At 36.7% G+C, this 26,849-nt stretch overlaps 1 protein-coding gene across 3 annotated transcripts in view; it reads left to right on the forward strand.

The window, feature by feature from the left end:
- chchd6a (coiled-coil-helix-coiled-coil-helix domain containing 6a) overlaps positions 1-26,849 on the forward strand; it is an 80,413-nt gene that overhangs the window by 6,865 nt on the left and 46,699 nt on the right. The window contains exons 6-7 of one of the 3 annotated variants that reach the window (XM_048177986.1): positions 20,607-20,630; positions 22,593-22,676. The exons of 1 other annotated variant lie outside the window; for it this stretch is intronic. In XM_048177986.1, coding sequence (XP_048033943.1) covers positions 20,607-20,630; positions 22,593-22,676 — 108 coding nt within the window. The remainder of the gene's footprint in view (positions 1-20,606; positions 20,631-22,592; positions 22,677-26,849) is intronic. One more of the 3 variants, XM_048177987.1, reaches the window with a different exon arrangement.

A 26,849-nucleotide genomic window follows, 5' to 3' on the forward strand; every position in this document is an offset into this window, starting at 1 on the left:
AAATAAAATATCTCGCTTGGCAATGAACTTTGAAATTTTACAGATTTTATTTATACTCTAACAACAACATTACACACTAACTAAAGTTTGAAACATGGGATCACGAAGAACGGGACCTTTAAAAATTGTACCCAAACTTTTGAACTGTATAGTTGACGCAACAGCTGGGTGATATATTGAATATAAATAATGTTTTTCAAAATTAAGCAATATTGTGCATACGCATTGATTTTATATACTATTTATCTATCCATTAAGATAAGACTGCAATCAGTTTATTTTCGAAATCCTTTCTTGACTGGATGATTTAATAACGCATTTAAACTTAAATAGCAACAGCTTTAGATTTTAATTAATTTGTGCATCAGTTCAAATGATTTGTTTGAATGAATCATATCAAAAACTCTGATTTAACAATTTGGTTGTCATCACTCAAGTACTGTAGTAGAGATTATGAACCAGTTTGCAGTTATCTGTTTTGTTTTTTTTTAGCATTCAATAACGTGCATTACAGGTGCTGGTCATATAATTAGAATATCATGAAAAAGTTCATTTTTTTATTGTAAATTATTTTTAAAAATGAAACTTTCATATATTCTAGATTCCCTACATGTAAAGTAAAACATTTCAAAAGTTTTTTTTTTTTTTAAATTTTGATGATTAGAGCGTACAGCTAATGAAAGTCCAAAATCCAGCATCTCAAAATATTAGAATATTTCCTAAGATCAATCAAAAAATTTATTTTCAAAACAGAAAAGTTCAAGTTCTTTAAAGTATGTTCATTTGTACGCTTAATACTTGGTCGGCAGCACATATTACAGCAAATGACTTGCTCCTAGCACAAATTACAGCATCAGTGAAGTGTGGCATGGAAGTGATCAGCCTGTGGCACTGCTGAGGCACTATTGAGCCTTCAGATCATCTGTATATTGTTGGATTGACTGTTTCTCATCTTTCTCTTGAAAATATCCCATAGATTCAGGTCAGGCATATTGGCTGGCCAATAAAACACAGTAATATCATGGTCAGCAAACCACTTGGAAGTGGTTTTTGCACCTTGGGCAGGTGCTAAAGTCCTGCTGGAAAAGGAAATCAGCATCTCCATAAAGCTTGTCAGCAGATGGAAGCATAAAGTGCTCCAAAATCTCCTGGAAGATGGCTGCATTGACTTTGCACTTGATAAAACACAATGGACCAACACCAGCAGACGTCACGGCCCCCCAAATCATTACTAACTTCAGAAACTTCCCACTAGACTTCAAGCAGCTTGGATTCTGCGCCTCTCCAGTCTTCCTTCAGACTCTGGGACCATGATTTCAACATGAAATGCAAAATTTACTTTTATCTGAAAAGAGGACTTTCGACCACTGTTCACTGCCCAGTTCTTTTTCTCCTTAGCCCAGATAAGATGCTTCTGACGTTGTTTCTGTTTCAGAAGTGGCTTGGTAGTCCTTTTCCTGAAGATGTCTGAGTGTGGTGACTCTTGATGTGCTGACTCCGGCTTCATTCTACTCATTGTGAAGCTCTCCCAAGTGTTTGAATCGGCTTTACTTGACAGTATTCTCAAGCTTGTGGTCATCCCTATTGCTTGTGCACCTTTGCCTACCCAATTTCTTTCTTCTAGTCAACTTTGCATTTAATATGCTTTGATACATCACTCTGTAAACAGCCACCACATTCAGTAATGACCATCTGTGACTTACTCTCTTTGTGGAGGGTGTCAATGATTGTCTCCTGGACCATTGCCAAGTCAGCAGTCTTCCCCATTAGTGTGGTTTCAAAGAACAAGAGATACCCGGAATTTATACTGTAGGGATGGTCAGTTAACAAAACTCAAATGTAAATATTCTAATATTTTGAGATACTGGATTTTGGACTTTCATTAGCTGTACGCTCTAATCAACAAATTAAAAAAAAAAAAAAAAAAAACTTTTGAAATGTTTTACTTTACATGTAGGGAATCTAGAATATATGAAAGTTTCATTTTTTAAAATAATTTACAATAAAAAAGGAACTTTTTCATGATATTCTAATTATACGACCAGCACCTGTATACTCTAAATTCTGATAGGATTACCCTCATTTGAAACCATATGAATGACTAAAAAAGACATCCGAGACATTCTATATTAGTTTGCCAAGTTGCTTTTATGAAATAGATTTTATAAAATTTTAATAAAATATATCTATATTAAAAATTATAATACAAATATTAAAGGCGCAGTCTGTAAATTTAGCGACATCTAGCAGTGAGGTTGCAAACTGCAACCAATGGCAGCTCACCCCTCCCTTTTGAAGCAAAATAGAGAAGCTGCGGTGGCCGTCTGGCTGACACAAGTCAAAGATGTCATCGTCTGAGACAGCAGAGAGTACGTTAGCCAGTCAAGCAATGAGGTTCCTTCTTGCTTCTAACAAAGAACGGTCTCTGCTTCTAATAAACCAGATGACTTCTACTACTATTACTTCTTTGTGCATATTTAACGTAGTGATGATGCAATCTGCCTCTAAAAACACAAACTATTTAGAAGAACAACATGGTGATGAAACACACTCTGTAGAGCAGTTTGTCCATTTAGGGCTGCTGTAGAAACATGCTGGCGCAAAATGATGACTTGACATGGAGGGGGGACCCACGGTGTATGTAGATAGAAATGGCTCATTCTAAGGTAATAAAAACATAAGATTTCAATATATAAGGTCTTTATACACCACTGAAAACATAGTTATGTATATTATATTGCATTTCTGTCAATAGATCCTCCCAATTTTTACACATTGCACCTTTAATATATTAATAATTCAACCGTTTAATTGCTGTTGCAACTGTTTTATAACAGCCAAAAGCAATTTGAGTCTGTTTTACAGTGACTTTTACAATCACTGTCACTTTAACATGTAGCTTTTTGTGGCTTATTACTTTCTTTGCTTTATCAAACATTTATCTGTGTTCAAACAACCAAAATAGTTCACAGTTCTACAATAAATAAATATAGTTAAAAAAAGGAGAAAAATTAATAACTTTTATTCTTATCTCCCTTAATTTTCCAATTTGAAAGTTTTTCTTTTAAGTAAAGTCCTGCGGGCAAGAAACACTGGTCAAGTCCCTGTCTGAAAAAATGTGCGGCTGCTCTCTTGACATGGGTGAAATTGGCTTCTTTGAATTCCACTCAGTTTTTTTCCTTTGTCCCATCTTCCACTTTTTCTCATCCACTTATTTAGGTCCTTTAGGGATTGTGTCCCTCATTCTTGGGCCCCTGGAGGGGCCACCTTATCTATTCTAGAAGAGTTACGCATCTCACGTGTCGTGTTCTGGCACACGTTGGATTGAAAACCGTGTGTGATGTTATACATGTCGGCCCATGCCCGAGGATCCTGTACGTCTTGTTGGTGTGTCTTATCTGAGGTCTGACATGTTCTGGACACTTAATAGAAAAGCTTCCCCTGGGCTCAAGCTTTGAAAAGTAAATGTGTGTGTGTGTGTGTGTGTGTGTGTGTGTGTGGAGGCAGGTTGAAGGTAATTATAGCTCAATCCTCCTATTCATCCCTGAACATGTCTCCCTCTTTCTCTCTGAACCTCAGTGTCTTATTAGCAGATGTGTGGACATGCCCAGATGTCACCAGATCCCTCAGCTGTGATTCTGATGTTTGTATGGAGTTCAGTATGGATTTGTTCTCTTTTACACCAGTGGTTCTAAACTGGTTTTGTTTCATGACCCAGCTTTTATATTTGACAATGCTATTTATTTTATTATTATTTATGTACTAGTATAGTTAATATTAAAAAAAAATTAATTTGAACAAAAATGTAAAACATTCACTAAAAGATTGATAATTCATCATTTTTTTTCCAGTTTAGTTTTTGTATTTTTTATGTGCTTTTGCCATTTTTATTTTTAGATATTTGTTTAGCTTTAATTTTTGTTTTAGTTTGATTTTAGTACTTCAAGTTTGACTTGTTTTCAAGATTTTAATCTAAAATTTATATTTTAGCTTTATTTAAATTATTATTTTTTAAATACAATTTTATAATATTTTATAAATTTGATAAAAAATTTAAACTAAAAGATTGATAAATACTTTTTTTTTCTTTTTTTTATGTGCTTTTGCCATTTTTATGTATTATTTATGTTTAGCTTTAATTTTTGTTTTAGTTTAACTAATTTTAGTACTTCAAGACTGAATTGTTTTCATTTTAGGTTTTTAATCTAAAATTTATATTTAATTTGCAGCATATTTCAGTTAGTTTTTAAATAAAATTTTATAATATTTTATTAATTTTTAAAAAAAATTAATTTGAACAAAAATGTAAAACATTCACTAAAAGATGGATAAATTCTTTAATTATTTACTTATCCATGTTGTTCGGCACATTTATGACTTTAGAACACCTTGGACACGTTTAGCAGAATGTCCAAGCTGCTCTCTGTGACTAGGGACTGTCAAGCTCCAAAAGGACACTAAAAAGCACAATAAAACCACAAAAGTACTTCATATAACTTCATATATTGCTTCAGAGGACTTGAAATAAAGCCCACAATAGCTTTGTGTAATGAACAGACCAAAATTTAACTTATCAGTTTAAAAATCTTGTTTGAGAGCCGTGGTCAGCATTCACTCTCAGTGTATATTTTGTGGTTCACAGGAGAAAGGGAATGAAAGCGAAAGTGACATATGAAGGCCAAGTATAGTAACCTATACTTGGAATTTGTCCTCTGCATTTAATCCATCCAAGTTAGTGCACACACATTGGGAAGCGTGAGTAGTGAACACACACTGCAAACTGTTTTACCAGCCTAACACATGGGACAAACTCGTGGCCAAATATTATATTGCTACGTGACGGATGAATAGAGTTTTATTGGATTATATTTCACAATATAAAAAATATTCTGGAACAAAAGATATTACAGGTTTTTTCCTGACATGTGAAAGCTGAGAAGCCTATTTATTTTGCTATTTATTTTGCTATTTCTTTTCTCTGTGGTCTATTGCTCCAAAAGAACAAACCTGCGACCCATCAATTGAGAACCAGTGTTTTACACCCTATATGTGAATTGTAAGCCGCATACAGTGGCTCTGTGTGATGTAGATGTAATGGGAAGTCTTATCATTAATCAGAATGAAGCTGTGACATGGCGACTCCTCTCTGTTGCGTTTTTAAAGCGCAACATCAAGGTCTGTGCCTCTAAATATTCATGATTATCAATAATGTTCTGATCGCTGGAGACTTCTCTTGTTAAACATGAGTCATGGTGAGATATCAGTTCAGCCATCTGAGAAGGAATTGTATTGTATGTTTCTTGCAAAAGGATGTTAAAATTTTGAAATGAAAGTGTTATCATAAATATTAGAAGCGTGTGACAGCATAAATACACCATGATTTGGTGTCTATTCAAAAGTGAAGTTGAATTGAGTGGCTGGAGTGATTTTGGATTGTGCATAGATACAGTGTTGTCAGGTTGTGATTGATCACCAGGCATTTTAGGGATTTTTCAGGTGTGGTTTTGGTGGAGTTGCATCTGTTGTTTTGGCTTATTTGAGCCTGTGTAAACATTTACATTCGACGTGCCTTAAAAATAAAAACAACGTATCGTATTCCTATAAACCTATTCACTATGGCAGGCTTGTTTTGCTATTGATGGCAATAGCTTTGAGTTTAGGTAAGCTAAAGCTGGTTCCCACAAGATTTATATCACAACAACATTCCGATGGAATCATTCACATTGAGGATGAAAAATCATCCAAGTAGTGTTTTTTAAATCCTAATTTTGTTTATATTCAGCCCAGTGTTTATTTGGTTTGAATAGCTTTGCAGTTGTGACATGTTTTGCCAGTTCTTTTTTTTTGCCTTTGATTTTTTTTCTCTCGATGTGAATAGCTTTATGTTTGTTTTGCTTTTGTCTCACTGATTTGTTTCACTTTCCATGTGAATACTCTTTCGTTTGTAGTACGTAATGCCATTTGTTTAATTTTTTCAGATTTTTTTCACTTTCTGTAAGAGAAGCTTTGCATTTGTTTATCGTTTTGCCTTTTCATTACTCTGATTCGTTTATCCAGCATTCTGTTTTTACAAGCTGCCATGGGTGTGAGGCACGCAACTCAAACGTACCCTTTGCAACCGGTTACAAAGTATTTAAAGCTATTGTTGGCTATTTATAATATCTAAATGATGAACTTGTCTTGATTGGAGTCATTTATGTAACAAGGCACTGTCAATCATGGATACTCACTATGGTTGGTTAGTTAGTTATAATGCAGTTGTGACTTCAGCTGTTTGTTCATACAGCTGAATGAATATATTTAAGCAGCTACTTTAATCTTTTGTGATAACATTAGATAAAAGTTCATACATACATTAGTTACAGTTATTATTTATTGGTAAATTAACCAAAGGATTTTTCGATTATTCGATTGAAAAAATAATTGTTAGTTCCAGCCCTACTTTTGACTTATTTTACTTTACTCACTTTTTTTTTTTTACATTTGCCTCATTCTCAGTGTGAATATTTTGCGTTTGTGATGTTTAAATATCGTTATATTATTCGATTAATCAGAAAAATAATCAATAGATTAAAAAACTTACCTTTTTACATTTGCTTCATTCTCAGTGTATATTTGCGATTGTGATACGTTTCGCCTATTCATTTTTTTTCATGCTCACAGTATGAATATCTTTGCGTTTTTTTTGATACGCTTAAATAATCGTCAGATTATTCGATTAATCGAAGAAAAAAACCAACAGATTAATCAACTTTTTTTTTAAACTTCACTCACCTTTTTACATTTGCGTCATTCTCAGTGTGTATCTGCGTTTGTGATACGTTTTGCCTTTTCATTTAAGTTTTTTTCATGCTCACAGTATGAATATCTTTGCGGTTTTTGATATGCTTAAATAATCGTCAGATTATTCGATTAATCGAAGAAAAAAAACAACAGATTAATCAACTTTTTTTTTTAAACTTCACTCACCTTTTTACATTTGCGTCATTCTCAGTGTGTATCTGCGTTTGTGATACGTTTTGCCTTTTCATTTAAGTTTTTTTTCTTGCTCACAGTGCAGTATCTTTGCGTCTGTGATGTTTTGCCATTTCGATGTGCCTTTTGTTACAAATTTTTGTTTCACTCTGTAAAATAGACCTATAAGCTCCCCCTTGTAGTGCTTTTGTTGCAGTTTTCCGTTCAATATTTGATAGCTACTTCACATAAAGAATTGCTGTTCTCTTAAGACATTGTCTTACAGAAAGAGGGCAGTACAAATATATTAAAATGCAGTAATATATCACCTCCGCCCCTGCGCTCTCACTCAGACTACAGTAACACTCTTTCTGTGAAATGCACCATTCACTGTCTGTTCATCTCTTGCCTTGCTTCCTCCATCCATCTGCCAGGGTCTGTGCAGATGCCCTTCATGAGCTCTCACTGTACATGACAAGCCTTCACAAGATTAATAAAAAAATAACGCAGATAGAGGTGGATAAAGGGAGAGAGAGAGAGGGGAGGATTGTGGGTAATTTCTTTGCTCTTAAACGCATTAATGCCTTTCCCTGGCCTGTTGGCGGGGAGAGGTGATAAGTTGCATTTGCATTTGGCACTCTCTTTCCACAGTTCCATTAAAAAGCTCGTCTCATTAACACCGCTTCACGCTCGCCGCCGAGCTGCCCGCCTGCTTCTCTAGCTCAGTTGTTACTTATGCATGAGAGATGCTAAAATAATCGGAGTGCTTCTATGCCTGGCTTATCTCTCTGTGATAAGGACTCTGATCCTTTTCCAGCCTCTCATATTTGATTTTGCATCAGATGAATGATGTTTTTGAGTGTACCTGCGATGGTGTGACATCATTGCACAAAGCTTCACACTTGCGTGTGAATGGAGGCTGTGTGGGCTCACTTCCTGTTGTTCAGTATAATCAGGTTGAGCAGTGATTTGATTCAGTCCATTTACAGTATGATATCACCATAATCTATACATTTATACATTCTCCTGACCAGTATTTTGGTGTTGCCCAAGTACTTTTTTTGGCATCTTTACATTTTGTTTTTTTTTCTTTGAAGATAATTTAGTGCATAGAGTAAAATAGTGCAAATTCATTTGTTAGACACTAGATGGCGGAATAACTCTTTAACACAATGCCTTTGTCTTCTTTTCTGCCAAATCTCAATACAACACCCAAGAGGTCTTCAGTGCTAATTGGTATTGTAAAATGTGTGTTACTGGTAAAATATTACAGTATTTAAATTTGAAATTGTCATCAATGTTTTTGTTACCGCTACCTATCTCTTAAAGTGAGAAAACACGGCGTAGTTCTAGCGCATGCAAGTAAATGGAAGCAGGACAGACTTAGAGCTGGCAGGTGTTGATTGATTTTGGTGTACTAGGTTTATAGAATCAGTTATGTATGTGTATGTAGTGTAGAGTCATATTTATCTCTGAAATTAAAATGAATTACATCAGAGCCATGATCTAGCAGTTAGTGCATATGTTCCAGGCGTGTTGAGTCTTGGTGCTCACGCAGGAGATGTGGGTTCTAGCCTGTGTTAAACCCCAACAGAACTCCACAAAAAGCTCAAGATTTGTGTAAAATCTCACATGAATGTGTCACCAACGCATCAGCACCAAAAACATGGGGAATTTTTTTAAGACAATAATAGCACAACCTATTTGATATTCTATAATTAAATCAACTAAATCGAATATGCAAAAATTGTGACACATCCCTATTGTGTACATACATGTTTTATATTTAAAAAAATACATGCATGTAATTACAATTATTATTTTACTGTTGATCCATCCCTCACACCTTAACCCACCCTTAAAGGGTTAGTTCACCCAAAAATGAAAATTCTGTCATTAATTACTTACCCTCATGTCATTCCACACCTGTAAGACCTTCGTTCATCTTCAGAACAAAAATTTAAGATATTTTTGATAAAATCCGATGGCTCAGTGAAGCCTCCATTGCCAGCAAGACAATTAACACTTTCAGATGTCCAGAAAGCTACTAAAGACATATTAAAAATAGTCCAAGTGACTACAGTGGTTCAACCTTAATTTTATGAAGCGACGGGAATACTTTTTGTGCGCCAAAAAACCCCAAAATACAGACTTTATTCAACAATATCTAGTGATGGGTGATTTCAAAACACTGCTTCATGAAGCTTCAAAGCTTTATGAAACTTTTGTTTCGATTCAGTTGTACAGAGCGTGTATCAAACTGCCAAAGTCATGCCCCCTAGTGGTGAACCATTGAAAGTTCGAAACACTTATGACGCAACAAAGCCTTGTTTACTGAAATCACGTGACTTTGGCAGTTTGATAGACGCTCCAAACCACTGATTTGAAAAGAAAGATTCGTAAAGCTTCGACGCTTCATGAAGTGGTGTTTTAAAATCGCCCATCACTAGATATTGTTGAATAAAGTCGTTATTTTGTTGTTTTTTTGGCGCACAAAAAGTATTCCCGTCGCTTCATAACATTAAGGTTGAACCACTGTAGTCACATGAACTGTTTTAAATATGTCTTTAGTAGCTTTCTGGTCATCTGAAAGTGTTAATTATCTTGCTGTCAATGCAGGCCTAACTGAGCCATCAGATTTTGTCAAAAATATCTTAATTTGTGTTCCGTGGAACGACATGAGGGTGAGTAATTAATGACATTATTTTCGTTTTTTAGGTGAACTAACCCTTTAAACCTACCCATACCACCAAACATGTCCCTAACCATACCCGTATCCCACCTCAATAGCAGCAAAAGTGTTTTGCAATACAATATGAACACAATAAGTACGTAGTACTTAAGGCCACCTAATATAAAGTGGGACAAAAAAATCAATCTCAGCTAATGCTGTAAACTACATACAGGGAGCCCTTTTTCTTGCACATTATTATAATATTAAAGGTTAGAATTGTACTGTACGACTGTATTCGTCGTCTCTCCGCACAATTCCGAACCGTGACATTCATATCGGGACTAATACATGTACCGTTACACCCCTAATAAATAAATAAATTACAAATCTTTATTTATTTATTCTCCAGCCTCATAACATACCGCATCACAGACATCAACATTTCCCACCAAACCCAAGATAACAATAAGCACACGCCGCACCTTGTGAACAATTCATTCCTTCGTTTATTTATTTACCTACTTTTCATCTCCCCTTGCCGTGCAGTTTATCAGAGAAGCTCAGCGTGAGTAATCCGGTGCGGCGGGAGAGAGAGAAGAGAGCCGTTCTGGTAGCAGAGTCCTATCAGTAATTGTAATCTCGGGCCTGACATCTTCCTGCATGCAAAGCCATTAAGACTCCCGCGCTCTCTGAGCTCAAGCCAGGCCAGAGCTCAGGTAATTGCCAGCGGGGCCCGCGGCAGGCAGGTGGAGTGGATAGATTTTATCCCGTGCTCCCTGCGCAGTTTCTTCCGTTCTAGCGTCGCTGTTCGAGCAGGAGTCTGGGATAAGAGGGAATTAGGTGCAGGATTAGGTCTTGTGTTGTCTCTGTGTTTGTAAGTGTTTACTTATCACTCTGTCGAAAGGGCTTTTTTTTTTTTTTTTTTTGAGTGTGTCACAGGTTTTTCTGGTAAGCATCTTTGTGTCTGTTGAGAATGATTTCCTTGTTGTTTCCATGTCAACCTCAAAATGCCAGTGTTTATGACAACAGTATGAAGAATTTATTTCGAACTCAACTTTTTTTTTACTTTTTGTGATTTACAAAATGTTTTAATTATTTGTTGTTATAGGAACAAAATAAAAAACTGGATTCAAACCAGTATTTTCTCTGTGAGCACCTATGCTCAACATGAACATGAGCATTTTAAGAGAAATGCTGAGTATGTCTGTTTTTAGACTTTATTGGCAGTGAAATTAAAGAGGAGACCTGAAATTATCTGGCAAGAGACAAATCATTTTGGCTGCATTCAAATCAGTGCTTCCTGTATGATCAGGAAACATGTGCTAGCCATTTGGCTACAACCTTTTTTTTTCTTCTCTCAAGGTTGGCACACTAAATCTTAGACAATTAGTTTAAAAAAGGGAAAGTTTGTCTGTTTTTGGACTTTTGTCACCTTTTGGCTACGTTCACACTGTAAGCCTTAGTGCTCAATTCTGATTTATTTTTCAGATCAGATTTTTTTTTGTTTGGCTGTTAACATAAAATGTGGCCAGTATCAGACTTGAGTACTGATCATGGTCCCGATCTGACCCGCATGCGCAAAAGAACAAAAACAAAATGGTATGCAATATGCTTTATTCAGACATAAACATGGCTGATGTGCCATAGAAGCCCGTTAATTTGTGCAGAGGCGATAAGGAGGATGAAGATGAGGCTGAGGAAAAATATTTTTCTAGTTTTCATAGTTTTCCCTCAAGTTTTGCTTGTGTAGAGCTGTCACCGTGATACTTAGACCTCGCTGTCCCTCCACTGACTACACTCTAAAAAATGCTGGCTTAAAAACAACCCAAGTTGGGTTGAAAATGGACAAACCCAGCGATTGGGTTGTTTTAACCCAGCGGTTGGGTTAAATGTTTGCCCAACCTGCTGGGTAGTTTTGTTTAAACCAACTATTGTTTAAAAATTGCTATATGGCTAGCTTAAAATGAACCCAAAATAGTTTTGAAATTAAAAACCAGATGCAATTAGAGGCAACAATAATAGACAAAAGGTGAATGTTTATTAATAAGCTTTAATATTTTAGTAATATAAATGTAATAGTTTATTAATATAAATTTATTAATATGCAATTTAATAAATGTTTATTGTTTAATAATTATTCATTGAAGATTAATAAATGTTAATTTCCAACATACTTTGGGTTAATTTTAATTAAGCAATACAGTTATTTTTAAACAATAGTTGAGTTAAATAAAACTACCCAGCAGGTTGGGCAAACATTTAACCCTACCGCTGGGTTAAAACAACCCAATTGCTGGGTTTGTCCATTTTCAACCCAACTTGGGTTGTTTTTAACCCAAAGTGTACTGTAAAGGCTGTCTTCCATATTAACCGAGTATGTACAAATTTTGGAGTGACCCCCATCAACACATAATTGTGGCGATTGTCAATCTAGAGTGATGTAAAAGTCACAAGAATTCGGATATGACCGTTCAGACTGAGGTTGCATTTCAAAACATCCGATCTGTATCTGATTTAGTACCACATATGGAAGTGGCCCAAATCAGAATCGAAAACATCAGATTCCATGTGGTTTGTGCTGTTCACACTGCTATGAAAAAACAGATCTGGATTTGCATCACTTTTGCCGGCAGTCTGAACGTAGTCTTATTTGGCTGCAAGGTTAGAAAGGAGAAATAGAATTGAACTGGATTTAAACCTTAATTTCCTGTTTGAGAACCAAAATGTGTTTGCACTACATTTGTTAACCGCTAGCCCACATATCTGACTTTTAAATGTTTCTATTGAACATTTTAATAGAAAACCTTAGTTTATCATTTTGGGAATTTGTCTGCTTTTTGGACTGGCTATTTTGGAAATAATCTGGCAAGGGACAAATAATTTTGGCTGCATTCAAACCTGTGTTAGCTGTATGAGCACCAAGGCTCGACACCAACTCGCCACCAGGCCACATTATTTCAGCAGAGAGAGGAAATAGGATTGTAGCTGAATTTAAACCTTAATTTCCCAAATGAGCACCAAAATGTTTGCAATAGATCTCTGACTATGTTTTAAGGTTATTTTGAGTGTTTTAAAAGAAAATTTGAGATCTCTTTGGACGTTTTTGACACTTTTTGACCTCAAAATTTGAAATGGGACAGCAAATTATTTTGGGAGAGAGAGAAGATAGAATTGGGACTAGGCTGAAACCTACATTTCCCATATGAACACGTGCTAATTCCTAGGCAACAGCGTTTTGAAGATTTCCTTGAGCATTTTAAGAAAAAAAAAAAAAAAAGTGCAACTATGAAACATGATGGGGAACAATATCATTTAGGGGCAGGTGACCCCTGAAGGCGGTCGGGATTATGACTGCTAGCTGTACGCTTTACCTGCCATTCAGTAAAGGAAGATGAGCATATTAAATTTTTATACCTCGTGAGCACTTGACCGTTCCGGGCTGATTCCTGTGTCTCTCCCTCTGGTGCCAAACGAATCCCGACCCTCTGTCAAATAGTTCTTCTGGATTTGTCTTGTTGCTCTAATCTCTTTTCCCTCATGTCATCAATATCACGTTCAAGACCCTGCTCGAAAATGACATTGGCTCTCGCTGACACGGTGGTCGGATCGGGCTCAGATAAGAGGCGAAACGTCGGCAGAGAAATTATTCATGGCAACGGCACGAGAGAAGCAAGTGGCCCTTCCTTCTCCTCCCCAGACGACCGCAGCGGCGTGCACTCTGAGTAGTCAGTTTGAATATTAAGTGCTAATTTATTGCCTAGCCGGGAGCTACGTGTTAAATAAACGCAGACGAGTAAATAGACGAGGAAAGCGGGAGGGAAGCTGTGCCCAGATATCAGATGGCAACGCAGCACATCCAACCTAGAGGGGATGACGGAGTATAAACACACACCACAGGACACAACAGATGCACTGTGAGTGTGTGTTTGTGCAAGAGACGGATCTGAGAAAACGTGACAACTGTTACTCATTGCGAGTTTCAGTCACATAGCCTCCAAAACGTAAAATTAAATTAAATGAACCTGAATCAGTTTTTCATATGACACAGGTTAATCAATAGCCGTATGGTAAGACCGTTATCTGGACGTTTCATACGGGGAGAGCATTTAATTGCGGATTATCATTACCGGAGGTAGTAATAAATAGAAATGAACAGTTTTAATTATGTTTTCTAACATGGTGTAGGACTGAAGCATTTTAACATGTAAATCTCATTTAGTTTTGACTGCTCTTCTGTAAGATGCAGTGGTTCTCAAACTTTTTAACTCCACAACAATAATTAAAGTATAAAATACTTAAAAATCTATATATTGTATTGATGATATAACTGTTTTAGGAAAGCAGTATGTTCTTTTCTAGGTGTTGTACCTGATAATCATCTTTTAAATCATAAACGTAGCAGAAACATCTCAGCAACGTTTGAGCAATGCTTTAAACATAAATATTCCAAATGTAAAAGTATATCACAGACTTTTAAATGCGATGCAAACTACATGACTTTAATTACATCAACCTTAGATTAGTTTGATAATATCGATGATTTTGATTAATGAGAATTAGGGTGTATTCGCACTTGGAAGGTTTGGTTTGATTAAAACGAACTCTGGTGCGATTGCTCTGTTAGTGCGGTTCGTTTGATTAAGTTTGAACGCTGCCATCCGAACCCTGGAACCCTGGTAAATTGGTTTCAGTCCACTTTCAGACAAGCTTTGATGTGGTTCGACTGAAATATGAATGGAACATGGACCAAAGTCAACTAAAAGAACCAAAAACAGGATGTGATGTCACCAGAATGCTGAACCATACCAGTTTTTTCTCATCATTGGAGCTACGTTGCCCATTACAGTTCAGTACAGGCGTCAGAAACGCTGTCCTCTTGCAGCAGATATTCATTTGTGTGCAACAGAGGAATTCCTGTTGCTCTTTTGACTCTTTTACACATTTTATAAACTCTTCTCAGCTGCTTTTTTTTTTTTTTTTTTTTTTGTATCTTTAGGTCCGGTCTTAAAAATGAAAGCGTGAACGCTAAGCGAACCAGGACTAAATGTATTTTCTCTTTTTGGTCAGGACCAAAAGAAACAAGAGAACCGAACTACAACTGTGAACACACCCTTAATTTCACCTTCGTCAAGCCAGTGTTAATATTAGTATATGGTTTATATTATTATAGAACTGTATTTATTAATATATGGGAAAACCCTGCACTAAGATTCTATAATGCAGTGATTCTCTAACTTTTTGACTCCACAACAATTTTTTTTTGTGATTCACTGGATAAGGTTATTAAGTATACATATATTTTTTTACTCAATTTCTTCTAAATATTTTAGAGCTTGTCATCGTACAAAAAAAAAAAAAAAATCTTATTTTGTGGTCCACAGATTAATTTTAAACAATCTGACTTATGGTTTAGTCAAATATGTTTTTTTTTTTTTAACATTTATTTGTAACATCTCTTATTTGATCCGAAGAACAACTCCATGCAGAAACTTTAGGTTTGATAGAGAACACTGTGATAATACGCTATAGTTGACGTAATGTGTTCAGCAGCCTTCATCATTCCTCCAGTCCTCCCTTCTTCTTGAGCGTACGGCCTGTCACTTTGCATCTATCCTGGCCTGGGTGCTGAGTTACAGCCTAACGCACACACATGCACCATTGTTTACGGTAAACCCAACTCTGAGCAGGGCTCATTTCTAGACTTATCAGTGTAATTCATGCTTGCCTGAGTATTATCAGCCTGCTCCAGATCCCAAACAGAGCGTTACATGAGTGCAGCACGCCCATCAGATTGGCTTTGTCACCACAGAGAATTTAAAGAGGATAAATAAAGAAATGACAAGGCTTGTGTGTAGTCAGGAGCCTTGTGTGTGTGTGTGCCGTGCATGTGTGTGTGGCTCTCAACAGGCTCTAAGAGTTATTTGAGACTGAGTGATGAGTTTGCCGTCATCAGACCAGCAGGGAGCACACTCTTGATTCTTCAGCTAAAAGTTGTCGTTGAGTCTCTTTTAGGTCCTCGAGAGGCTATTTTAGGCTGTCTGCAGTCTGTTGGCATCATGGTAACATTTACAGCTTTGTAAATGCCATTTTATATAAATAGCTACATATAAATGATTATTTATAAAATGATTTTTTATAAAATGTATAGGACCGACTCTAAAATCTTGGTGAGCCGCAATCGAATGTGCTTAAAAATAGGTAATATATTCACGCCTCTGACTGCACATCAGTTGAAATCTATATTAATGTGCCAATTTATATTACTAGCCAACAGGTAGGCTGACAAACTATATTACTTGGCAGAAGAAGTGTTTATTGTTATACATTTAATTATTTATTAAACATTGGTGTGTTTTATCATATTGCTGTTTTGCCATTTTAGGAAAGCGGTATGTTCAATTTGTATGCGATAAACATCTAAAAAAGATTGAATTCACATACATTATAAATTGTTTATGTACTGTAGTAAAAACATCTTGGTAGCGGTTTAGCAATATATTGCAGATTAACAAATGCTTTAAATGTAAATATTCCAAATGTAAATGCACATTACAGACCTAAAATAAGATGCAAACCGCAATTAACCTTGACTATGAACGTCAACCTTAGACGAAAACGATGTACTATAAATGGAAAAGATGACAACATTGTCAAAATTTTACATTTTCAGGCTCCCAAAACACATTTGTTATATAAATGAACGGCCAAAACACATAAAAAGTTGTCTGTTTTTAGCTGAAAACAGTGTCGCGTAAACAGCTCCTTAGATTAGTTTGATAGAATATAGTTGTTATTGGCTCAATAAAGGTGCTATTAATTCTCATCACCCCATAGATTTTTTTTTAATTCATTTTTTTAACTGCCTATTTTGGGGCATCATTATAAATGAGCCGATTCTGGGCTACTGGCCCTTTAATTCTCCTGCTCCACGCCCACGGAGATCGCGCTTGCCTTGAACAGTGCATAAACAAAGTTTACACAGCTAATATAATCCTCAAATGGATCTTTACAAAGTGTTCGTCATGCATGCGGCATGCATGCGTCGGATTATGTGAGTATTGTATACTGTTATATTGTTTACATTGATTCTTCATGAGTTTGAGGCTATTCTCCGTGGCTAACGGCTAATGCTACACTGTTGGAGAGATTTATAAAGAATGAAGTTGTGTTTTTGAATTATACAGACTGCAAGTGTTTAATAATGAAAATAGCGACGGCTCTTGTCTCCGTGAATACAGTAAGAAACGATGGTAACTTTAACCACATTTAACAGTACATTAGACAAAACATTTAGAAAGACAGTTTACAAATATCACTAAAAATATCATGTTATCATGGATCATGTCAGTTATTATTGCTCCATCTGCCATTTTTTCATCTAATATTTAGATATTATTTTGATTAAGGTTAAGGTTTTTTAATAGTTTTAGTTAACAACACTTATTCTCATGAATGCAACAACAACTAAGAAGTAAAATAGAAAATGAATGATTATTAAATAATTAATTTTGAGCTGATGAGCAAAATGAACCATATTTCTAGGTCTCCTCTGATGCTCAGCTCTTAGTTTTATCACTGTAGATCCATGCGAGCTCTGGCAGTGTTGAGCACTTGGCTTCAGCAAGCAGACCAGATTACCCTCTCTTTCCTGTTCATTAAATACGTGTGAAACGCCCTGCTGCTGCTCCTATAATGAGGAGTGATTCCATACTGCATAATACATTTGTTAGCACCCAATTTACAGTTGCAATTAGGAGCCCTTGGAGATTCATGCTTGGCCATTTACAGTCTCCTTTTTATGTTTGATGTTTAACTGGTCAAGCATAAAAAGTGGACATTAGATGTAGACTGAAAATGTTTGTTGAAATGGTTTCTGTCCACTTTAACTAAATATTTTTTTAATATTTCTACAAAAACATTCTACAAAATTGACCCATTTACTTTCTTAATTTATGTCCTTGGGCATATTGTGCATGATTCATCATTGTGTGTTGTTCTAAAAGTGTTTTCATTATCTTTCATCGCCTAGAAATGTCTTTTCTTTTTTGCTGATGTAACCAAGGCCATGTGAGTGGGCAGAAATGATAAAAGTTTACTAGATTTTTACATTTTATAATTAAAAATGAAAAGAAAAGCATGTGCAAAACTCATTACCGTGATGCTAGGGTGCTGGGCATTGCTATAGTTGCTAAGATGTTTTGGGTGTTTGCGAGGGTGTTGCTATGCATTTGCTCTGTGATGCTTGTGACCCTCCTTCGTGGTTAATTTATTAGATTTTCACCCTTTTTTACTGTCCTCCAGATGAAATCCATCACTTAAAAAGTCATCCGCACTTCTCATCAACAAGTGGCTTGATTCGAGGTATCATTGATTTTGTGTGCTATAAGTTGCACACCAAAGTTAAATTATTAATGTCAAGGGTTTGTTTTGATCCTTAACCATAAGCATGAGCAATAATGTTGCAAAATTTGCCTTATAAAACACCTGAAATAATTTCATAGTTAGTGCTGGGTATTGACTCATTTCATGAAGCGATTCACAAGCTCTTGATTTGATTGGATACAGCTACAGTTATCCATCACCCCAAAACAACATTTGTGACCTGATCCAGCAAAATGAGTCACAGTGACCCAAATTTCAAAATTGAGTTTTATTTTATAAGGCGCGCTAGTCTGACAGGAGGATGGCTGGACCGATCGCGTGCCTGTCAGTCGAAACGGGGCTTCCCATTGTTAAAAATCAGCGTTTAGGTCAGTGTGTTTACATTTCTAAGCTGTTTGATTGGTTCTATACAACGTGTAACACCATATTTGTAGAGCAGAGATAATGACGTTTCAGGGGATACCGGGAAATGCTCATAAGTGATGAGAAGAGTTGAGAAGTTCATTTCCAGCGAATTTAGTAAAACCATGTCAAATTTAATAGCCATTTAAGTACCTTTACTCAATTATCTGGACTACGAAACTTTGGGAGATTTTTTTTTGAAAGTCTGTTCTTTGAAATTAGCTTTAAAAAAAACAATTTTTTTTTCATTGTTTTTCCACATTTTTTCCATATTTTTTATAGTTTCTATAGTTTCACTTAAAAATTCTTCACATTACGAAATTTCTGCTTTAAACTTAAAAATTAAAATATGGATGTTTGGGGTGTGACGAAATTAAAATGTGACGAGATTTCTGGTCGAGATGAAAAGCTGTCTCGCGATATTGCCATGACAGATTGTAAGGGTGAAATTAGGAAAGAATATGCCACCGCCTCCACTGTTGTTTTGCTTTTTATATATAGAAAAATCACTTAATTCAGTTGGATAACGGTCACTTCAATCCCATCCAGCTCATCCAACATGAACTGCAGAGTCGTACGTAGTGCAGAGTTAACTGATCACGTGACGAGAGTTAGTGACGAGATGATGACGATGGATTTGTTGCACGACAGAGCCTAAGCATCTAATAAATGTCTTATCTTGGAGAATGCGTGCTCAGCACCGCCGCTCCCTATTCACAGAGTAAGCACAATCGTGAAAGCGAAAGTAAAACGCGAGCGCGCATTCAAACGCGATTTCAATACCCTGCATTTTGAAAGCGGCTCCCTGATGCATGCAAATATCTCCCAATATAAAAGCTATCTTAGGCTGGGCTGTATAGTTGTAACCATCTCTTAGCTCTGTATTATGCTTGAAGAAAAATTTGGTCTCTTTGAATATTGAGAGAGTACGCTTATTGTTTGTACTTAAGACTAAGGGCCCTATTTTAACGATCTAAACGCAAAGTGTAAAGCGCACGGCGCAGGTGCGCTCAGGGCGTGTCCAAATCCACTTTTGCTATTTTAACGACGGAAAAACGGTCCGTGCGCCGGGGCGCATTTTTGAAATGGGTTGTCCCTATTCTCTTAATGAGTAATGGGCGTAACGTTCAATAAACCAATCAGAGTGTCATCTCCCATTCCCAGTTAATATATATATGTGTGTGTATTGGCACGATTGTTCAATTAATTAGCCAATTTCGTTCATCATTATAAGTAGTAATAGGCTGAATTGAAAATAGGTAGCCTAATTCTAATACACGCAATGACTATTCATCATTACATTTTTATATTTATGTAGCCTACACAATAATATTCTTTTACACTGTAATCCTTTTGTTTTTAATTTTTGGCATGTTTGTGTGATGGGCATCCCTGTGTGTAATAAGCAAAGTCAACGCACACTGTGGACGCGCCCAGAGGCGCAGTTTCTAACAAAAAAATATTGCGCCATTGACTTTAGAGTTGGTCTATGGCGCAGTCTATTTTCAGCTCCTTAAAATAGCAATGCGCCGGCAATGCGCCTGAACACACCTCTTTTTTAGACCAGCACGCCCATGGGCGCACTAACTGGCGCAAATGCATTTACTAATTTAAGGACGTGGCGCTGAACGGGAAAACGCGAACGGCGCCGGACGCAAACTAGCAAACACACTTGTGCTGCGCCTTGCATTGCATTGCGCCGGGTGTATTATAGGGCCCTAAAAGAAAGACTAAAATTTTTATTTGCTGGGTTTTTTTTTTTTTTTGGGAAAGGAGTTCTGTTAGGAGGTCAAAAATTCTCATATGAAATCATACAGAAGAGAAGCCAGTCAGTAGAATTTGTGGCAAAACCTTTACAGTGCTTGAGTATTGTTCTTTTTACTGGATATGATTATTCATACTCCAGTAGTTAAACTGAAATGACATTCATTACAAGATGATTAGTCAAAACATTTCGAATGCACCTGGATTTCTTAAAAATACTGTGTAAAAATCTCATCTCATTCTCGTCAACGCAATCTCGTGTCTCATCTTGTCTTCTAAGCTAACTGTCTTGTCACACACCTAAGGCATGTACATTGTTTCAAACATGTCGTCATATGTTGAGAAACTATCTCTGGCCTAAGTGTTTTCCTTTAGCTATGTGTTAAGTGATGTTTTCTTCTTCTTTCTCTTTTATTCTCTCTTTCTGAAGCCTTCCTCTGAACTGGATGCCTGGGTAAGCACAGCCTATTCCACAGTCATTGTTACATTTCTCTTATTTACTTTTTCTTTCTTCCTATCTCTCCGCGTCTTGTTCCCTCCTCATTTAAACATGGTGTTTTGGTTTTCATGCATTAAGCCCTGATTGTGAGCATGCAAACCATGTCGGCCACCGTGCCGGCTTTCGGAGCTACCCAGCTAGAAAATTGCATATGATGCTCGTGCTGATGGAGGTGATTTACTGCTCGCTCGAGACAGGAGGCAGAGGGAAGGGGGTGATTATGTATGCCCGTAATTTGGGGTTGTGCTTTGTTGTGCACTGTTGTCTGGCTCCTACAGTACATGCGCCTCTCTCCCGGTCAGCGCCACGGGGCGTCTCTCCACCACAGCGTTGGTGCACGTCTGTCTATGTGAGGAAGCACGGCAGTGTGAATGCCGTATCCCGCTGGGCTTAATGTATCTGTGCCTCATACGTAGTTACGGAATGAGAGAAGCTAATTACAGGGGGGATGCGTGCATGTGTGCGAGCATGCCGCTTTCTGCGCTCCTTTGTTGAATATTGTTTGAATACTTGTTCTTTTTGCAGCTTTGAACTATTTTTTTGTATGTATGCTTGTGCTTGCACATCCCTCAGTGTTGTGTAAGGTTATCGCCGCTATTGCTTTTCAAAGGCACAGATGTTTGCATGCTCATAAATAGTCCATATAATCTCAGGCAGTCAGTCCCCCCCCTTGCTTTGAGCATGCAGAATCGCTGCCAACCTCACCGATCACATTCAGTTATTGCACACCTGTTTGAGCGTCACAAGCACGGACGAAATCACCTACAAACCTTGTGTATGTCGTTATCTTGCGTCCTCACTTTCTCTGTTTATTTTTGGAATCCCTCCGTGTTGTAAATCCTCCTAAATGCTTTTTTTGAGGGCTGAAAATCTTACACCAGCTGTCCATTTCCTAAAGTCTCTGGCAGAGTGGGCAGAACGGTTTTAAGAGCTTTTGCTCCATGCTGTTTGAGTGAAGCTGCACTGTGCAACGTCCTACGTCCGGCCTCTCTTGAGTTTGGTCAACAGTTTTGGACCAGTTGGGACATATGTTGCCGAAAGCATTTGCTAACTCACTGCCCAAAAATCTGAAAACCTTGATGAATCTTCTGGAAATGCCAACAAATAGTGAAATTCCAAAGATGACAGTTGTACTTTCAATGTCCTAAGCTTATAAGCCTTATGGTTTAAAAATGTTTTGAAATTAATATCACCAACTAGATCACAGGGCTTGAGTCTGGGCCATGTGTCGCTTTTTGTTTTGCCTCACATTTATTTCTAAGGTAGAATTTCATCAAGATTTCTTTTCCTTGCTGGCTCAGTTGGGTCAGTAGTTCAGATTTTTACTTGCACTGCCAAAATTTAACTGGCTTAACCAAAAGTAAAAAAAATTTAGCAGCGTATATATATATATATATATATTATATATATATATATATATATATATATATATATATATATATATATATATATATATAATTTGCTAGAAATATTAAAATGTTTTGGCCATTTTTTTTCATCATCATTATTATTATTATTGTTATTATTATAATTATTTTCTTTTTAAAAAAATTTTTTATTTTATTTACAAAAATTAAAATTTGCAATAAGCTTCTTAATTTTGCAATTGGTCAATAAATAATATAAATAATAAATAATAAATACTCAATAGTAATAAAAGTAATACTCAATAAATAATAACAATTATTTATTTATTTAAATTTATTTTATTTATTTTTTCATATTTGCTAGAAGCATTAACATTTTATTTTTATTTAAATAAAATTATTTAATTTTTTTGTCGACTAAAATATTTATTTAAAAAAAATTATATGTATTTTTTTTACAAAATATTTTTTTCTTTACAAAACAAATATTGTAACAGCCCTGAATTGGCGAAAATGAGCAATTCAATGACACAAAACTCATTCATTGCAGGGGAAACAGTTGGAGAAGAAGGAGGCAGAGCTGAAGGCGCTGGATGCTTTCTACAAAGAACAGATCACAAATCTAGAGAAGAAGGTTGGTGTCTTCCTGTCAGTTTGGTATTCTTTCCAATTTCATTATTTTTCTACATGCTAAAAACTAATGAAATGGCCCTCTGATACTTATGGTTTTAGTGTGTAAATGATCAAATACCATGGTACGGCATCCATTCCATTTCTTGGAAAAACCTTGAAATGTCTGGCTTTTAAGTTCTGTCTTCCCATATAATTTTCACAGTTGAAATAAAAGTTATGATGCAAAGCCTCAAGGAAAGGTATGCATAAGTAGACTCAGGATCAGTGGGTGGTTAAGAACTTGTTTCCATGCTGTTGTTGGTTTTTCCGCTTCACGCATGGCTATAGTTGTTGAAGACGAGACGCCTCTGTTTGTACACAATTCTTGTTATTTGAGGATGAAAGCACAGTTTATCCTCTACTGCCACATTCAGTCACTTTCAGAGAGAGATAATGCCTAAGCAGGGCTATTTTCCACTGCCCTATACCTTCGGCCATCTATCCTTTGTAAATGACTGGACAGAGATCATAATGGTTCAAACAGCATTGAAGTGGGAATCTGAAGTGCATTGGCTCCATTTGGATGGGCAGCAACGCCAACTGCCTTTATCCGTTGGGTTCACACCTTGATTAACCCCCATTGGTGTAAAAAAACGAATAAAGTTACGTTAAATGGAAAGGGCTTGGTCGGCGCGGCAAGGGGCAATGGTGCAGAAAGTGCTTCAGCCAAAGCTTCAAAACCATTCAGCTATTGGCAAATGAAGTCAGAGTTGCTCTCCAAGATTTGTGATTTTCCTCAGTCCCCCCTCATTCGTTTTCTCTCTCTTGCACTCCCTCCCCCATTTTTTTCCTACGCTCTCTCTGAGGTCTTATCGACTGCATGCAGCAGGCAAAAAGTGAGATTCGCTTCTTTCCCCTCTTTACCAACATGCCGTAGGAAAATGGCCCAATGTGTAACTGTGGCTGTGCTGTATGTATGGAAGTGGTTGTCCATAAAAAAAGGCATTTTTTTCTCCAGGGATGTGGAGTAACAAATTACAAATAGTAATTAAATATTATATTTACATAGAATTTTTTCATATGCATTGTTCTTGCATTGCATGTAATATGTCTGGTGAGTAAAATAATAAATTTACTAGCCAATGGCGACTTGACCTTCCATATGTCTAAAGAGGGTTGGTCTACTGTGGTTGAGTCACCTTATTTCCCAGATTGCATGGCAATTTTCGAAGAGCCAATGCCAAAGAAATGTTAAACATTTGTTTGTTTTTTACAGTGGCTAAGTCTTTATTTTCCAGAATGCAAACCATTATTTGAAGAATTTCTGATGAAGAAACATTTTCACGTAGTTGTGTTGTAATATTAAATGATTTTGGTTGATTACAGAATTTCAAATATTGCTGTGCATTCTGGGGAATAAAGTGATTCATTCACTGCTGTCAACGAAATTTGTTTGGGTCAAATGGGTTACAGTTTTCTTTTAGCAGAAATTCTTCAAATATTCTGGGTCTCCGTGGGTCCTTAAAAGTCTTAAATTCAGTTTTATAAATTGTATGGTCATAAAAAGTCTTAAATATCATATGGTATAAAAAAAGTCTTAGTTATCATTTTAATAGGTCTTAGATTTGAGGGCAGAAAAGCAGTCATCTTGATATGACTACATATGATTATTAAACTTCAAAGGGATATGATTTAATTAAATTTGAGAGGTGCATGTTCAAAATAAAAACGTTGCAATTATTGAATACCACAGATTTATGCTGAGCGATTGCTTATGATTTACTGTTTATGAGTTATGACAATTTTTACTTTATGGCATTTATATTGTAATATATTTTAGATGGGTGTGAAAGTGCATATTTTATCTCCCTTATCTGTTTGAGTAGCTGGAAGTAGTAAAGCGAAGACATTTCAAAATAAGAGTCCCCATACATTTTTTTTTTTTAGTTGCGTAGTAACACAAAATGAATTTGGTTGATTATCATGGTTGAGTTTTTCCTGGAATGCATATTTGAAGAACCTCAGTCAAAAAAAAAAAAAAACCCCCATAATGTTGTTGCTTAGTCACGTCAAACAAATTTGGTTGAATACAGTGTTTGGAACAAAACATATATTACAAGGCTGTTCCTCCTTTAATAATAATGTGTGGTGTCGTTTTATATTCAGTGACTAAAGAATATGCATTAAATGCAATATTTGTATTCACTCTATCATACGCTGTATTCAGAACAAGAGAATAACCCAGCCACCTTGACAGCTTTAGAGAGATAATTCCTCTCTATTTGACTCTCTCACTTTGTTCAGCTTCTCTTGCTTTGTTCATATAAGCTGTACTAAGAGGGTTGCTCACTCACTGGCTTGAAGAATTGCCTTTTTGTTTATTCACTTTGGGTCCAGTGATTCAGGGGAAGGAGATGGAGATGAATGTTTTGGGTACATGCTTCATTATGATGCGAAAACAAAGGATTGCAAAGGGAAATATTAACACTGGGACGGCATCCATGGTGGCTTTGCCGGGCTGATAATTTAACGCTTGTGTCTCTGAAAAGAGGGGATTTGTTCCACGGTGTACAGTTAACGTTGTTCGCATGCAGCAGATTTGCACTCCACTGTCTTTCAGACTTAATTCATGTTTCATTTTGAGCCAGAGACAGATTTATAATACACTTCCAAGCACCGTTTTCCATTTTGTCCGTTTATATTAAATCTACGTTACTAATATTTCACTGGACGTTAGTCCTTGTATGGGAAGGTATAAAGTGAATACTGTTCATTTTGATTGAATATGGAGCTTTGGCATAGCAGTTAGAGAGAATGCTCAGGTAATGCGTTCTGGGAAGTGAAGCGTTTTTCCACCCTGGTCCATAAAAGTTTATTTTATTTCAAATATTGCTATTCATTCTGGGAAATAGTGACTCAACCACTGCAGTCTCTTTATCTGTCTAGATGTCTGTATGTCTGTCTATACATCTATTGGTCTATCTATCTATTTGTCTGTCTGTCTATCTATCTGTCTGTCTATATATTCTATTCGTCTGTCTTTCTTTTGATCGATCTATCTGTTGGTCTATCTGTCTGGTCGGTCGGTCGGTCTGTCTGTTTGTTTATTGGTCGGTCTGTCTGTTTTATCTATTGGTCTGTCTGTCTATTGGTTGTTCGGTCTGTCTGTCTATCTTTTGGTCGGTCTCTCTATTGGTTGGTCTTTCTATCTATTTATTGTCTGTCTGTCTATCTATTGGTCGGTCTGTCTGTTGAATGGTCTGTCTGTCTGTCTGTCTATCTATTGCTCTGTCTTTCTGGTTGGTCTGTCTGTCTGTTGGTCACTCTGTCCGTCTGTCTATCTATTGGTCTGTCTTTCTGTCTATTGGACGGTCTGTCTGTCTATCTGTCTATCTTTTGGTCTGTCTGTTTATTGGTAGGTCTGTCTGTGAATTGGTCGTTCTGTCTGTCTGTCCGTCGGTCGGTCTGTCTATTGGTCTGTCTGTGTATTGGTCGGTCTGTCTGTCTGTCCGTCGGTTGGTCTCTCTATTGGTCGGTCTGTCTGTCTATTGGTCCCTGTCTGTCTGTTTGTCTGTCTATTGATCGGTCTGTCTGTCTATTGGTCCCTGTCTGTCTGTTTGTCTGTCTATTGGTCGGTCTGTTTGTCTATTGGTCTGTATGTCTATTGGTCTGTATGTCTGTCTATTGGTCGTTCTGTCTGTCTGTCCGTCGGTTGGTCTGTTTGTCTATTTGTCTGTCTGTCTATTGGTCGGTCTGTTTGTCTATTGGTCTGTATGTCTGTCTATTGGTCGTTCTGTCTGTCTGTCCGTCGGTCGGTCTGTTTGTCTGTTTGTCTGTCTGTGTATTGGTCGTTCTGTCTGTCTGTCCGTCCGTCCGTCGGTCTCTCTATTGGTCGGTCTGTTTGTCTATTGGTCTGTCTGTGTATTGGTCGATCTGTCTGTCTGTCTGTCCGTCGGTCGGTCTCTCTATTGGTCTGTCTGTCTCTCTATTGGTCTGTCTGTCTGTTTGTCTATCTATTGGTCTGTCTGTCTGTCTATTGGTCTGTCTGTCTGTTTGTCTATCTATTGGTCTGTCTGTCTCTCTATTGGTCGGTCTGTTTGTCTATTGGTCTGTATGTCTCTCTATTGGTCTGTCTGTCTGTTTGTCTCTCTATTGGTCTGTCTGTCTCTATTGGTCTGTCTGTCTCTCTATTGGT

This window comes from Megalobrama amblycephala, linkage group LG24 (genome assembly GCF_018812025.1).
Source record: "Megalobrama amblycephala isolate DHTTF-2021 linkage group LG24, ASM1881202v1, whole genome shotgun sequence".
Classification (NCBI taxonomy): Eukaryota; Metazoa; Chordata; class Actinopteri; order Cypriniformes; family Xenocyprididae; genus Megalobrama; species Megalobrama amblycephala.